The sequence below is a fragment of the Leptonychotes weddellii genome, chromosome 9 (assembly GCF_054177405.1).
Source record: "Leptonychotes weddellii isolate Sample4059 chromosome 9, ASM5417740v2, whole genome shotgun sequence".
NCBI classification, from domain to species: Eukaryota; Metazoa; Chordata; class Mammalia; order Carnivora; family Phocidae; genus Leptonychotes; species Leptonychotes weddellii.
In genome coordinates this window covers 100,324,545-100,340,894 of record NC_138377.1, presented here as the reverse complement: position 1 = coordinate 100,340,894, position 16,350 = coordinate 100,324,545, and the positions used below count along the sequence as shown (strand labels likewise).

The 16,350-nt window shown below is 38.8% G+C and overlaps 1 protein-coding gene across 1 annotated transcript in view; it reads right to left on the bottom strand.

Annotated features, from left to right (window-relative positions):
* Positions 1–16,089, bottom strand: part of REC114 (REC114 meiotic recombination protein) — a 93,757-nt gene extending 77,668 nt beyond the window's left edge. The window contains exon 1 of the mRNA XM_006731270.3: positions 15,264–16,089. Within this exon, the coding sequence (XP_006731333.1) occupies positions 15,264–15,422 (159 nt within the window). The 5' untranslated portion in view covers positions 15,423–16,089. The remainder of the gene's footprint in view (positions 1–15,263) is intronic.
* Positions 16,090–16,350: the final 261 nt, after the last annotated feature.

Here is a 16,350-nt window from a genome sequence, read left to right as displayed (position 1 = left end):
GCCCAAGAAGTAAAACCATCTTAATTCAGACAACATGATCATTTATGTAGAAAATCCAACTGATTTTCCTAGAATAAATGAATTTTAGAAAGGTTGCAGGATACAAGAGCAATAAATGAAAACTAAATTTATACAAACTAGTAAAGAATGATTAGAATTTGAAATTTTAAAAATATCAAAATTTATAAAAGCATCAAAAATATGAAAGACTTAGGGATAAATATGACAAAATGAAAGATCTGCACACTGAAAATTGACAGAAATTTAAGGTCACATAAATATGTGGAGAGAACAAAATATGGATAGGAACATTTAGTATTGGTAAGATGCTGAGGTAGGCAGAATAATGGTCCCTCACAGATTTCCATGTCCTAAACCCTGGAACCTGTGGATGTATCTTACGTGGCAAAGGGGACTTTGCAGAGGTAATTCAGGTTAAGGATCTTGAGATGGGAGAGTATCCTGGATTATCCAGGTGAGCCCAATATAATCACAAGGGTTCTTACAAGGGAAAGAGGGAGGCAGAAGAACCAGAGAAGGAAATCTGACTGCTTTGAAGACAGAAGGCAGTAGTACAAGGCAAGGAATTCAGGCAGCCTCTAGAGGCTGAACAGGCAACAAACATTCTCCCCCAGAGACTCCGGAAGGAATGCAGCCCTGCTGACACCTTGATTTTAGCCCTATTAAGACCTCTTTCAGGCTTCTGACTGCCAGAACTATAAGCTAGTAAGTTTGAGTTGTCTTAAGCCACTAAGTTTGTGGCAATTGGTTACAGCAGCAATAATCAAAATTCTAAATTCTCTTGTACAGATTAAAGACACCACATATCAAGCATTTCAGTCAGTTAATATTAACCAAGTACCCACTTATATAGTGATTTTTCTTATAAATATTTGGGAAAGGAAAAAAACATAGAAAGGAATATCCCTGACCTTGAGCTGCATTCATTCATTTGTTCATTCAACAAATATTTATTGAGCACCTACTAGATGCCAAGCATTTTTTTTAGATGGGATACATAATTGAACAAAATATTAGCTGCCCTCATGGAGCTAATGGGGGATAGGATGTAGGGCAAGAGTGTAGAGTACAGTAAACAAATATAACTAGTGGCACTCTAAGGGTGGGATGTTGAGAGCAGTCAACCCTGGTTCAGGCAATAAGGGAATGCTTTGTCGAGAATTTATATTCAATAGTTAAACAGACTAACAAGCAATCTGATTTTTACTACCACCATGTGCCCACAATTCTAACCAATGTCACTGATAAACTACCTCTCCCTGAAAAAGTCTTTTGTTGATCTTAATTCTAAACAACTGCTACAGTTACTGGTAAGTTTGAATAAAACATTGTAAGCTTCAAATTATCAGATTTTTATTATTTATTCTTTAATAAACTTTTTTTAAACATTCATTTGGGAAATTCCCAATTATAACACTGGCCCACATATATGTATACTTAACCACATACATTTGTTTCAAGAATAGCCCACAAAAGGGCGCCTGGGTGGCTCAGTTGGTTAAGCGACTGCCTTCGGCTCAGGTCGTGATCCTGGAGTCCCGGGATCGAGTCCCGCATCAGGCTCCCTGCTCAGCAGGGAGTCTGCTTCTCCCTCTGACCCTCCCCCCTCTCGTGTGCTCTCTCTCTCTCTCTCTCTCACTCTCTCAAATAAATGAATAAATAAAATCTTAAAAAAAAAAAAAAAAAGAATAGCCCACAAAGATTTGACATACTTCAAGTTTGCTTAATGTAAAGTTCTTGTCTCCAACCCTTTCTTAGGATGCAGTTCACTCCAAGCCTGCGGTACTACATTCTTCTGCATTTAAACTAGATTCAAAATAAACCATGATAGCATAGGGATTGTAAAGACAAACAGATTTGAGTCACTCCAATGCTGTCATTTTATGGGACTTGTTGGTATTTATATTTGTTTAAAATTTTATTTTATTTTATTTTATTATTATTATTTTTTTATTTATTTGACAGAGAGAGACACAGCGAGAGAGGGAACACAAGCAGGGGGAGTGGGAGAGGGAGAAGCAGGCTTCCCGCGGAGCGGGGAGCCCGATGCGGGACTCAATGTGGGGCTCGATCCCAGGACCCTGGGATCACGACCTGAGCCGAAGGCAGACGCTTAACGACTGAGCCACCCAGGTGCCCCTATTTGTGTTTAAAATTTTAAACAATGAAACAAGAGCACAAGCAACGAGATGGAATGTTTTTAAGTGCAAATTTTAGTTCACACTCAAAATATTTTACTGAACTTGAACAGTACCTTTAACATTATTTTAAAATTATTGTTTCAAACTAAAGAACAAAAAAGAGAATAAAACAGTAATTTTATCATTAGTTGCCTAAATTGTACCGTTGGCAATTCAGGTTTTTTAATCACTTGTTAGTTTGTGGGTAATTAATTACATAAAATATCAGCCTCTAAGCAAAGAATCAAAGTTCAGAAGTTAACTAGATGTAAAAACAATTGGCTAAAGAGTTGTGCTTTTCTCCTGCCTTATACTATAGTGTGTATTTCCCTTTTATTATTTATTTTACTGCTATGATTATAATAGTGAAGCTAAATAAAGGAGTTTACTATCTACATAATAAATGAATAGTTTCATTTGTGGAAATTTTATGAAAATAATGTCATCATTTAGGGGAGTAGAGTGTTAAAAAGTTATCTATTCTGGGTTGTCAAATGCTCTAGGCACATCATTTAACATAATAATAAGTAAGTAAGTAATAAGTAAACATAATAAATAAATAAATAATCTAGTATGTAGGAAAGTACGGAAGGTAGGGAAACAATAAAGCAGGGTAAGGGGAACAGGAGTGTGAAGACAGGGCATGAAAATTATAATATAAATGGGGTGGTCTGGGTAGGCATACTGAGAAGGTGAGGCTTGAGCAAAGACTTGAAGGCATTAGAGGGTTAACCAGATATCTGGGAATTCAATACTTACTATTTTTCAGGTATTTGTTGCAATCCTTCATCTAAAAGATTTTTATAGTATGCTCATACACTCTGAAAATGTCTAATTAGAGACTTCCAAGGAGGTTAGGAAAAATGGTAGTTTGCATCCTTGCAGTCTTCCCTTCCCAAATCCAAACCAAATACCAATTACCTCTCCTTGAGCAGTTGCTAAACATCAGCATCCAAATGGGCCAGAAGGATGGGCTGAGGTCTTAGGATCCAGATAAAAAGAGGTGGCATAATTTCTCCACCCCCAAGAGAAAGGAGGCCCTCCTCTGAGCAAAGAACCCTAGGACAAAGATAGGAATGTCCCAGTTCTTGGGAAAGAACCTCACTAGTAGAAACTGGTAGGCCCCCAAGAAAAAGAGCAATACCAGCCTGTGTATTCTGAAATTCCTACTGGTCTCCCAGCCTCTAAGAAGTCACAATGGAGATGGACAACTTACTTAGCTGAGTCCTTCCTACTCCTTTACAGAAGGCCCAGAAGGCTGAGACTCATGTACCTCCCAACATTTACCACTTAAGATATATATTCACTGTTGGACTTGAGCCACAAGGGTAAAAAGAAGCGTAAGTTAGACAGAGGAAAATAACAATATATCCAGTAGGCTAAAGTAATGAAGAACAAACAGAAAACCCAGAATAGGTGGCTCCTAGTGGAACAAAACTGTCCAAGGAGATGCACAACAGCCTGAACAAACAAACAAACAAACAAATATATACACACATACATAATTATAATATATATAATTAAGAACACTTAAGCAGAGTCTTAGAGCTAAATATATGCCTTATAAATATAAAAACTAAGAAAAAACTCAATAGCTTAATTGAAGAACGAGATGGACATTGTTGAAACCAAATTAATGGTCTGAAAAAGCAAGTAGAAATATTTAGAAACACAGAGCAAAACTACAAAGAGGAAGAACTCATGTGTGTAAGATAAGATAAATGTGGAGCAAAGATTCAGATTCAGAACAAATGTTAATGATAACAGCTAAAGTGGAGAGGGAGAAAGAGACTGAGGAAAGGCAATAATTCAACAAACAGGAACTATCCCATGATTGCAGAAAGGCATGAAACAGAAGATACAAGGGGTTCAAGTTCCAGGCATTGATGGTCGGGGGGTGGAAGGAAATCAACATACTAGACACATCCCGAAAAAATTCTGAATTGAAAGGATAGACGAAGACCTTAAAAGTTTCCAGTCTTAAAAATAAAAAAGTCACTCTCTAGCACTAGGGGATTCTAAAAAAAAAATTTTAAGTGGTAAATGAAGGCAAAGAAGTAAGCATATATCCTACCTCTCCTACACAAACCAATCACCACATAAACTCTAGCCTATATGAAGAACTTTTTCTTTACTTCTATAAAGAATATGAAGTATTTTTCTATTCCAAATAATAAATGAAGAAAAAATGATAAAATTAGGATATCACCTTTTGCAACTCCTAATTAACGGCTCTAGGCCCTATAACTGCAACATCACGAAGAGAAATAAACAGGTACCACATACTTCCAACAGAAAGAAAACCAAACCCCCTTTAAGTACTCTTGCCGAAACAACAAAAACAAAAAACCCAACCTGAATTTGATCACACTTCTAGCTTCAACTATCAATTCACAAGAAATACAGAGACCAAAGGATCATATTAACTGCACCACAGAGATGCAGTCAGCAAAATCCACAGTCAGAAACTCTGTAGAACCTGTTTTTTGTTTTTGTTTTTCAACAAATTGCAAGGAAGGGAGAGAGGTGGGTCAGGGAAACATAACAAAGAAAACGTAAAGATTAAAAGATATACCAATCACAATGGATGGTCCTGCTGACAGAATTACGACATTTAAGAAACTATTAGAATATTTGATAATATTAAGGAACTTTTTAGGGCAAAAATGGTATTATGATTTTTTTTAAGTCCTTACCTTTTAGAGATAACTGAAATAATTGATAAATGGTATGCTACTTGAGATTTCCTTCAAAATAACACAATGGACATGGATAGGATATAGATGAAACCAGACTGGTCATGAGCTGATGACTATTGAAGCTGGTGACACATACATGTGGGTTTACTATATTATTTTATGTATCTTTGATTATGTTTTAATTTCTTTGTAACAAAAAGTTTTACAAGAGGCTTCCATTTTCTTCATTAACTAGGTATAAGCATGATTAAGTAAAGGTATTTAGCTTACTGTGAAGGACAAGGATACTACATGCAGTGTCCTAACTCCACAAATTCCAAATATCATAATGCCTAATATAATCTAGGCATTTGAGAAAAAAAATTACTTATTTCTGGTTCTTGGGAAATATTTTTAATGATTTAGCATTTTACTGGAATGTTCACATTAGCACAATATGGAAAGCTCAAAGAAAAATGTTATCTCTAATGACCAAGTCATCACAGAAAAAGATATTAATTTTAAGGTGTCAGAGAAAACATTTATCATATTCATATCTTCTCTTCTTTCTAGTTCTTAACCTAAATGTGGCTTAAGATTTAGGTCATAAAAAAAAAAGTATGTATGGTATTGGCATAAAAACAGACACACAGACCAATGGAACAGAATAGAGAACCCAGAAATAAACCCATGCATATACAGTCAACTAATATTTGACAAGGGAGCCAAGAATACTCAATGGAAAAAAGACAGTCTCTTCAATAAACAGTGCTGGGGAAACTGGATATTCACATGCAAAAAAATGAAACTAGTCCCCCATTTTACATCACTCATAAAAATTAACTCAAAGGAGATTGAAGAAAAATGTAGGACCTGAAACCATAAAACTTCTAGAAGAAAACACACGGAAAAAGCTCTTTGACACTAGTCTAGGTAATGATTTTTTGGATATGACACTTAAAGCACAAGCAACAAAAGCAAAAATAAATAAGTGGGCTACATCAAACTAACAAGTTTCTGCACAGAAAAAGAAATGATTAATTAAATGAAAAGACAACCATGGAATGGGAGAAAATATTTGCAAACCACATATCTAACAAGGGGTTAATATCCAAAATATATAAGCAACTCATATAACTCAACAGCAAAAAAGCAAATAATCCAATTTTTTAATGGGCAAAGGACCTGAAAAGACATTTTCCCAAAGCTGTTCAAAAGGTACATCTTATGGTGCTCAGTATCACTAATCATCAGGGAAATATAAATGAAAAATCACGAGTTATCACCTCACATGTGTTAGAATGACTATTATCAAAAAGACAAGAGATAACACGTGCTAGCACGGATATAGAGAAAGGGGAATACTTGTATGCTGTTGGTGAGAATATAAATTGGTACAAACACAAAGGAAAACTGTATAGAGGTTCCTCAAAAAAAAAAAAAAATTCAAAGAAATACCACATGATCCAGCAAATCCACTTCTAGGTATATAACTGAAGGACTCGAAATCACTATCTTGAAGAGATATATGCACCTCCTTGTTCACTGCAGCATTGTTTATAATAGCCAAGACTTGGAAATGAAAGAATAAAGATAATTTCAGACATATATACACATGATAGAGTATTATTCAGCCATAAAAAGAAGGAAATCCTACCATTTGAGATAATACGGATGAACCTTGAGGGCATTATACTAAGTGAAATAAGCCAGACACCGGAAGACAAATACTGGATGATCTTACCTACATGTGAAACCTAAAAAAAGCCAAACTCATAGAAGCAGAGAACGGATTGGTAGAGAATAGAGATGGGTGGTGGGCAAAATACTTGAACATGGTCAAAATGTACAAGCTTCCACTTATAAGTTCTGGGGATATTAATATACAATATGATGGCTATAGCTAACAATACTGTATTGTATATTTGAAAACTGCTGGGGACAGATCTTTAAAGTTCTCATCACTAGGGCACCTGGGTGGTTCAGTCCACTCAGGTCATGATCTCAGGGTCCTGGGATCCAACCTCCCCCTGGCCCTCCGTCAAGCCCTGTGAAGAGCTCCATGTTCAGAGGGGAGTCTGCTTGTCCCTCTCCCTCTGCCCCTCCCCCTGCTCATGCTCTGTCTCTCTCTCAAATAAATAAAATCTTTAAAAAGTTCTCATCACAAGGAAAAAAATTTGTGACTATGTAAACTTATGGATATTAACTAAATTTATCGTGGTAATCATTTCACAATATATACATATTTGAAATCATTATGTTATACATCTAAAAGTTAATGTTATATGTCAATTATATCTCAATAAAATGGAGTGAAAAAGATTTACATCAAACTGACCTCTATTGTGGTATTTCAACATCAATATGTAGGACACACTGAAATATAGAACTTGCCTATATTACAAGTTGGGGTTTTCAGGCACAGCTTATACATTGGTTAAATCAGAGTCTTCTAATATTTTATATGCATATATCTGGGCAAGACTGTACTATAACACTAATCTAAAGTTAAAAAAAGAAAAAAGAAAAGGGGGTGCCTGGGTGGCTCAGTCAGTTAAGCGACCAACTCTTGATTTCAGCTCAGGTTATGATCTCATGGGTTGCTGTATAGAGCCCCGTATTGGGCTCTGTGCTGGGTGTGGAGCCTGCTTAAGATACTCTCTCCCCACCCCCTCCCTCTATCCCACCCTCCTGTCTCCCTCTCTAAAAAAAATAAAATAAAATAAAAAATAAAGTTAAACAGAAAAAATTTAAAGAAATATATGAAAATACAGAAAAGTATTTCAAAGGTACTTATATCTTAGATGAAAGGTTAAAACAGTGTTACTCTTCAAATGTGACAAATTATGCACTTGATTAAGGGTTTTTTTTACCCTGCCTTTAAGACCCCTCAGAAAGTGTCACAGCTCTATATATCGGTCCTAAGGGATTTATGCATTATGAAATATGAAAAACATGCAAGATTGCTAAGTAGGCTATCAGCTGCTTCCCTCTTGGTAACTAAAGTGACTCATAAATTATCTCAACAAACTAGTAGAATATATTTATGCTAATGAAAGTGATTCTGCTACATACCTCTTACCAAACTGTAAAATTCAGTATTTTGTTTCTGCTGTTTCATAGAAATGCTAAGTGTTAACAGTAACAATAATAAACACAATCACAAGAGCATAACACCCAGACCAAAAACAAAACAAAAAAACCCCACAAGTAATATATACATCTATGGCCATATTATAATTATGCACTAAATAACAGGATATTTTGGTTATTGCTATTTTTTTAGAGAATGCCCTTGAGGGGCGCCTGGGTGGCTCAGTCTGCCTTCAGCTCAGGTCATGATCCCACAGCCCTGGGATGGAGCCCAGCATCAGGCTCCCTGCTCGGTGGGGAGTCTGCTTCTCCCTCTCCCGCTGCCCCTTCCTCTGCTTGTGTTCCCTCTCTCTCCCTCTCTCTCTCGCTCACTCTCTCTCAAATAAATAAAATCTTAAAAAAAAAGAAAGAAAGCAAGAAAGAAAATGCTCCTGAGTTCCAGCCAGGGACCCCAGGAATAAAAATTCATTTCTTAGCAGTCTCCAGATTCAGAAGAGAAAAGAGTGTGGCAGACTTCTAGCTATTCTCCAATACCCATTTTCCTTTCTATATGGTAACAGAACTGCTGGGTTTTAGCTGGACACATGATCTTGTGGACTACAGACTACTTATGGCAGCTGCCCATGCAGTTAGGATGGCCACAGCTCTAAGTTCTGGCCACTGTGCTGAAGGAGGTAGTACCATGTGGCACTTATGGGAAATCTTCCTTAAGAGACAGCAGGTATATATCCTTCTGTTACTTCTTGATTCCTTCCTCCACCAAGCTGTCGAGGATATCACTTCTATCTTGGACTATTAGACCATGGCCACGCAGAGGAACAAAACAGAAGGTTCCTCAGTTCCTGACACTGTGGAGTGTCATACCAGCCCTGCACTTTTATGTGGAGAATAATAAACTTTCACCTTATTTAATCCACTGTTATTTTATATTTTCTGTTACTCAGAGTCAATATGAATCCTAATACCAAATATAACCTGTTAACTCTTCAAAAAAAAAAAAACAAAAGAAGCTGCATGAAAGAATAAGTCGCAGTGACATAAGAGAAAATACCACTGTAGGAAGTGGTAGTGTAACAGCACAATGAGGACTGGCTTGTAGAAGACCTGAGTTTTAGAATTAGTTCTACTTCCTACATAAACCTTCGGCAAGCCATTTAACCTAGGCAGGCCTCAGCTTCTTCTATAAAATGGTAGTAAGATCTAAAGAGTGGTGAGAATTAAATTGGAAGAGGTTGATGAAAACACAAATTGTAAAGAGCTATATAGTATCAGTATTACTTTGTCAATTATTCCTTCTTCCCCACCTTTCCTTCAGAATTGGGGCATGAGGATGGACTGCAATACTTAAACATAACTAGAGTGTCACCCCCCAGAGATTGATTCATTAGGTCTAGCGCAGGAACCATGATACTGCATTTTCAACAAGCACCCCAAGAGACTGTTGAAAGCAGTCAGCCCATTACACCTTGGGAAACACTGCTCTATGATCAGGCCCTACCCATTCTTGTAATCCTGTGCTTGAGTGCTCCAATATTTTAAGACTGTGATGAAACACAAGGAGAGTTCCATAGCCTCTTTAGTGCCTAACTAAATGCTAAGTAGCCAGGAGACAATTTAATAATATTTTGTTGAACTGATGAACTGAAGTGGAAAATGCCTCAAACAACTAAAAAACAGAAAAAATTAACGGAAACAAGTTTTCAAGACACTGGATATTAGGTAATAAAAACCATGATTCCTGAGACATAATGAAAAATGAAGGTGAGCCTTACAACTGCCCTAGATTACTTCTTGGAGAAAGTTTCCAGGCCAAAGTACCAAGAGGAGGAGCCCAGGCAGCACAGGGTGATGTTTCCTTGAGTTGAGGGGCTAGAGCTCTGAGTCCAGGGAGGACAGTGTGGCTCCAGTTCACAGGACAGAATACCAGAGAGAAAACTCCCAACACCTGCAGAGATTCCTCAACTCTTTGGAATATATGTATGTGAGGCTGGGCAAAGAACCACTTGAAAAGATTTAAGGGAACAATCCCAAGACCTCACATAGGGCAGGGAATAGTGCCTGTTCTCATCAGCTAGGGTGAAAACCCTCATAATTTACAGGGCATTGGGTAGAATACCCTGAAGAGTTTTACCTCAGGAGTGAGAAAAAAATTAGCCCTAGGTCAAATGTTGCTCTGGTCCCACCTGACAAAGCTTAAAAGCAAGACTTGAAAGGATCAAACTGTTTCCAGATAACTTATCCCAGAAAATTCAAGAATATTTATAGGAATACAAAAATATCCTGCATCCAACAGGGCAAAATTCACATCAGGCATCCAATCAAAAATTACCAGACATGTAAAGAACTACTATTTTACTTTTTTAAAAATCATTTTCTTGGGGTTTTACTAAATCTTAAATTTTCCTTAAAAAAAAAAACTGTCATTTTTATCATTTACACTCTGTATGTTAATTTCAAAATCCCTCATCTACATAACTGAAGTGCTATTCCCTATATGAAATATTTAACACTTTGAAGACAAACAGCATAGGTGGTTAAAAGCACAACCTTTAGAGGCAGGAAAACCAGGCTCTGAATAAATTCTTTATTCTTAACTTATCCCTGTGTTCCTGGGCAAGCCACTGAACCTCTCTTGAGTTTTAGTTTACCTATCTATAAAACAGTACAACAGTATTTGCTTCATAGGACTTCTGTAAGAAATAAAGTAAATACCTAATAAATAGTAACTATCATGCCATAATTATCACATTATCATAAGAAAAATTTAAGAAAGTTAGTACACACTCAAACATTCACTGAGCAACAAGCAATCATATGCTAGTTAATATGCAGGCACTAGGAATACAATGAAAAAAAAGGATACTGTTGAGAGGACCTGAAGTATATCTTATGTTGAATCTGCATTTAGAAGTTCATCTCAAGTACAAACTTCATATTCTATTTCTTAATTTCTAAGTAGGGCAATTATTTTAAGTCCTCCTATAAAAATTAAAGGTTGATTTTTTTCCCTTTGAAAGGAAAAAATAAGAAATTGTCAGGTTCAACCAATTAGGGCATGTCTAAGAAATCCTGGAATCTGAAAAACAGGGTAAAACTTTAACTTAAAAGCAACCTACAATTTAACGTCACCTTTCAAAATCATTCTCAAATTAGTAGGCTAAATTGTATTCAGATATAAAATACACAAAATGGACCAATCTGTTATTATGATAATCTTTACAGAAAGGCTTGGGCTAACAGATGTAAGGAATTAAAACCAAGTTCAAGTTTGTATTTCATTTGCTCATTCCACTTAAATGACAGATGGCTTAAATATTAACCCTATTAACAAGACATCTGCATATTCATTATGAATCTGATTGCCTTACTTCATAAGTCCATGAAGTCATTTTATTAATTTTACTGTACGGCTGCCCATTTCATGCAAGGTCTTCAAAACCCTTGCCTCTCCAAGTGTGGTTCTAGAACCAGCAGCATCAGCATCACCTGTAAATTTGCTAGAACTACAGAATTTTATTCCGCATACCAGACCTACTGCGTCGGAAGTTGCATTAAAACAGAATCCCCGGGGGCGCCTGGGTGGCTCAGTCGTTAAGCGTCTGCCTTCCGCTCAGGTCATGATCCCAGGGTCCTGGATCGAGCCCCGCATCCTGGATCGAGCCCCGCATCGGGCTCCCTGCTCCGCGGGAAGCCTGCTTCTCCCTCTCCCACTCCCCCTGCTTGTGTTCCCTCTCTCGCTGCCTCTCTCTGTCAAATAAATAAAATCTTTAAAAAAATAAAATAAAAAATAAATAAAACAGAATCCCCATGTGATATCTATGCACTATGAAGTCTGAGTAGCATAGTTCTAAACTGTTGATTTTTTTTCACTTTTTTTTTTACAGTATTTTTTTTTTTTAAAGATTTTATTTATTTAACAGAGAAAGAGACACAGTGAGAGAGGGAACACAAGCAGGGGGTGTGGGAGAGAGACAAGCAGGCTTCCCACCAAGCAGGAAGCCCGATGCGGGGCTCGATCCCAGGACCCCGGGATCATGACCTGAGCCAAAGGCAGACGCTTAACGACTGAGCCACCCAGGTGCCCCTTTTTTTTACAGTATTATAAAAAGCTTATTTGCTTCCAAACTGTTGATTAACTTACCTCCAGATAGTTACTTTTCATAATAATTCAGTTCAGACAAATAAATCAGAAGATATAGATATATTAGATGTTCTATATATAATATTTATGTCTCAGACTTGACCTCCCCTTTCAACCAGGATTTCAAGTCTTAGAAGATTTACACTACCCATATTTTCTCGAGTCAACATTTTTGTGGCCACTAGCATGTGGTCATTGTGACAAAATCTCTGTAATTAAATAACTATATAGAACAATACCAGATCAGTTCTTCCTATAATTTCAGAAAAAAATGAAAAAAACTCAAAGTAGTTTAAACCAAGGTTCAGCTTGAAAGTTCCCTAGGGAAAAAACGACCAGAATGACTCTATCTTCCACAATAATATATTTTTATGCTTTACCTAACACATATTTTTTTTTTTTTTTACTGCAGGTACCATATATTTTTAAAATAAGAAATTCACATGGGACTTAGTACAGTTCTTTAGATGGCTCATCTTTTATTATTACTATTGCACAATAGTCACAGTGCACATAAAATAGAACAAATCTTGTTTTCTCTTTCGATTTTCCAAAAAGAAAAATGACAGACCTAGGCTGAAACTGATCACAGCAGGTAGGATGCTTCAGCACAGATTCAAAGGAAGGTACAAATGTTCAGTTTTCAAAAGCACTGCAAAAGCCAACTTCATCTCTTGTCACTGTAGCTGTGGCTTTATGCCAAACATTTGAAAACTGTTGAAAAGGGCCATTCCTCATAAGCAATTATGAAGAGCTTTGCAAAAAGAAGGGGGAAATAACTGTAATAACAATGAACTCCTTACAATAGCCAAATGTCCATGGCCTCTGGGTTGCAGGATAAGAATCCCAGAGTTACCCATATGCATCTGAGCCAATGCACCCAACAAAGATGCCTTAGGAGAAAGGGTTTGAAGCGGTGGTAAGAGAAAGTATGAAGGAACGTGATGGGCAGACTCAGAAATTAAACATTTCTCAAACATCCCCAGTTTTTTATAAGACACAATTATAGATCAGACATCCTTCAATTTAACTTTATTCATCCTTTTTTGCATTTGCAGCCTATATAATTTCTCAGGATACAGCATTCTGGAAGAGTACAACTAGGCACTGAACGCCTTTTTTTATGGTTCTAGATATATTGATTTCAAACTTTAAGTAGTCCCCTAGCTAACATTCGAGAATTTGGTGAACAATTCATTATGCCCCATCTCTACTCTCATCCACAGTCAAGCCTCTCAAAGAATTGTCTAGCCATGGTGGTTCCGCTCCCTCACCTACCAGTCACCCTTCAGCCTACCTCATCTGGCTTCCACCACTTCACTCCACTGAAACTTCTCTTGGTAAAGACCATAAGGACCTTCATGTTGCTAAACCCAATGGACATCCCTTAGTCATCATTTTTCTCCACTTTGCAGCATCATTCAACAAAGTTCACTGTTCTCTCCCTCTTAAAATAACTTTCTGTAGCTTTGATGGACATTTCTCCTGGGTGCCTCCCCAACTCCCTGTCCCTTGTCAATCTTGTTTAGGGACTCTGTCCCCTCTACCTAACCTACAAATGTTGGGCCATCTTGGGACTCAGTCCTGGAATTTCATGCAATCTCATAACTATAAATTTCAACTTCATGCTGATGACACATTCATCTCCAGCCCACATCTTTCTTCTACACCAGTATACCCAACTACCTATTCAGCATCTCCACTTGAATGTTTCACAAACACATTTAAACTCAATACATCCGAAACTGAAGCCTTGGATCTTTCTCTCACTGTTCCTCCTCCAATGTTTTCCATTCCCCAACCATCTACCCAGTTGCTCCTGCTAGAAGCCCAGAAGTCCTTTCCTCCCATATCCAATCAACCTCCAAGTCCTATCATTTTGGCCTCCAAAATATAGTTTTAATATGCCCAATTTCCCTATTCCCACTGCCATCCTCTCCAAACTACCCCCACTCTAGTCGAAGTCATTATCATCACTTGCCTGCAACAATAGCATTCTAAGTGATCTTCCTGAACCTACTCATATTCCCCTTCAACTCCGTCTTCAGACTTCAGCCAGAGTGATCTTTCAAATATGAAAATTCTACTTAAAACCCTTCAGTGGCTTCCAACCAACTTTAGGATAATGTTCACAAGGCACCTGTCTACCTCTCCAGATAATCGCACCTTATGCTATCACTCCCTTTGTTCTCTAAGCACCGGCCTTATTCTTTTTCTCTGTACATTACACGTGCTGAGGTTTTCCAGGTGTAGGGCCTTTGCACATGCTGCAAATGCTACTTGAAATATTTGTTCTTTTACTCTTCCACACTCTGCTGCCCAAATCACACTAACATACACATGCACAGGCATAATCGAAAACTTCAGGGTCCACATCCAACAGTCAAACCAGACCAAAAGGAACAGAATGACTAGCAACTCTTGGCATTAAAGTACATACCACCACAACAAAAAATAATAACAGCAAACCCTTATATAATTTTACCAGGACTGTTTGAAGTAATTTATATATATTATATATATTAACTTATTCACTGCTCACAACAATCCTAGGAAGTGGATACTATTATTATCTCTATTTTAAAGTAAGTTAAAAAAAGGTACAGAGAGGATCAATAACCCCAGCAAGGTCAGAGAAATTCAGTAGCAAAGCAAGGATTCAAACTTAGTCCTTCTTCTGTGTGAGTGCTTGACTGCCCGTAGCATGACAACTTGGTCACGTTCTATTTAACCTTCCCTTCCACATAAGGGATGTGGAACTGTTTTAAATAATTATTCCGGTAATTGGATAAGTACTTGTCCTCCACTAAGCTGAAAACATAAATGAGGGTAGGGACCATTTCTATCTTGTTCACTGACATATCCCCAGCACCCTGAATAAAGCCTAACACATAACTGCTGCTCAATAATCTGTTGAACATAGGACTACTGCCTTGCGTAATTATTTTGAGAATGTATTGGATCCAATTATGAGATTATGTATATATGTCCTGTTAGCTGTCGGCTAGCCAGTCCTGTCAGTCCTGCGGTGTCCCCCCCTCCGGCCTGGGTGGCATTCGGGGGACTAAGCCCAGTGTGGCTGCTGGCCTCGGTCTTCCCTCTCCCCCCGGGGGTTGAGCCCTCCCGGCCTTTCCTGCCCTCTGGCCTCACCTTCCACGTGGGGGAAGAGGCTGTCCCAGCGTCCTGACCAGGCCCCGGCGGCTCTCCGGGGCCCGAGGGCATGAAGCGGCCATACCGCTGCAGAGGCCACCGAGCCGCGCCTCCTCCCGGGAGCGCGAGGCCGGCAGGCTCTTTTCCCGCCTCCGCCATGTCGGGCCTCAGGATGTGCACAGCACGCGGGCACTTGCCAATCCGCGCAGCTAACCAATCAGGAAGCGAGCTGGCCCAAGGCCCACCTTCCCCGCCAGTGGAAGCCAATGGGCGGACCCCGACGACTCCTGCAGGGGGCTGCTGGGGTAGTGGGCGTCACTCTGGACCCCGTGCGCCTTCTCCTGTGGCGCCTGTAGATGGCCTCGCCTCTGCAGCACTGGGGCCCTCACCTCCCCTCAGGCAGTCCAAGTCACGGTCCAGCCGCTCTGACTGGGACATTTCCGAAAACTGGCTGATTCCCTGTAACTTCTACGCGCTGGGACCAGGCCGGCTTTCCGAGGCTGCGTGGACAAGTGTGTTTCCCTTCCAGCAGCCTTTCAGATGGCAATGTCCCTGCCCACCCCAAACCCATCACAACACAGCATCAATTCCACCCGCCATTCAGGAAGTAAGGCTATTTTCTCCTCATCCTGTGACCCTCTGGACTCCAGACGGTCAAGTTGTTGCCAAAGGAGAGGAGCAATTGGGTGGGATGCTGCCGGCCATAAAAGGTGTGCCCCAGTCAAGCAGCAGGTGCAACTAAATGACAGGTCTGGGTGATTTATAGTCGACAAAGCACTTCTACATCTGTTACTTCATTTGTCCTCCCAACAACCTTGTGAATTAAAGAAGCAAAACAGAGATTACTGCCCCCATTGAATAGATGGGAGGCAAAATAAGGTCCTGAGGGTAAAAGCGATTTGTCCAAGGTTACACAGCCAGGGTAAAACTGTGGTCTCCACAATCTCTCCAAGTGTCTGCCACACTCAACGAAGAATTTATGTATTCATTGAGTCTGTGTCAAACCAGAAGCAGAGTATACAGAGGATGGAGACTATGTTAACCAAACACATAAAATAGAGTTATAATGCAAGTAATTTTTAAAACT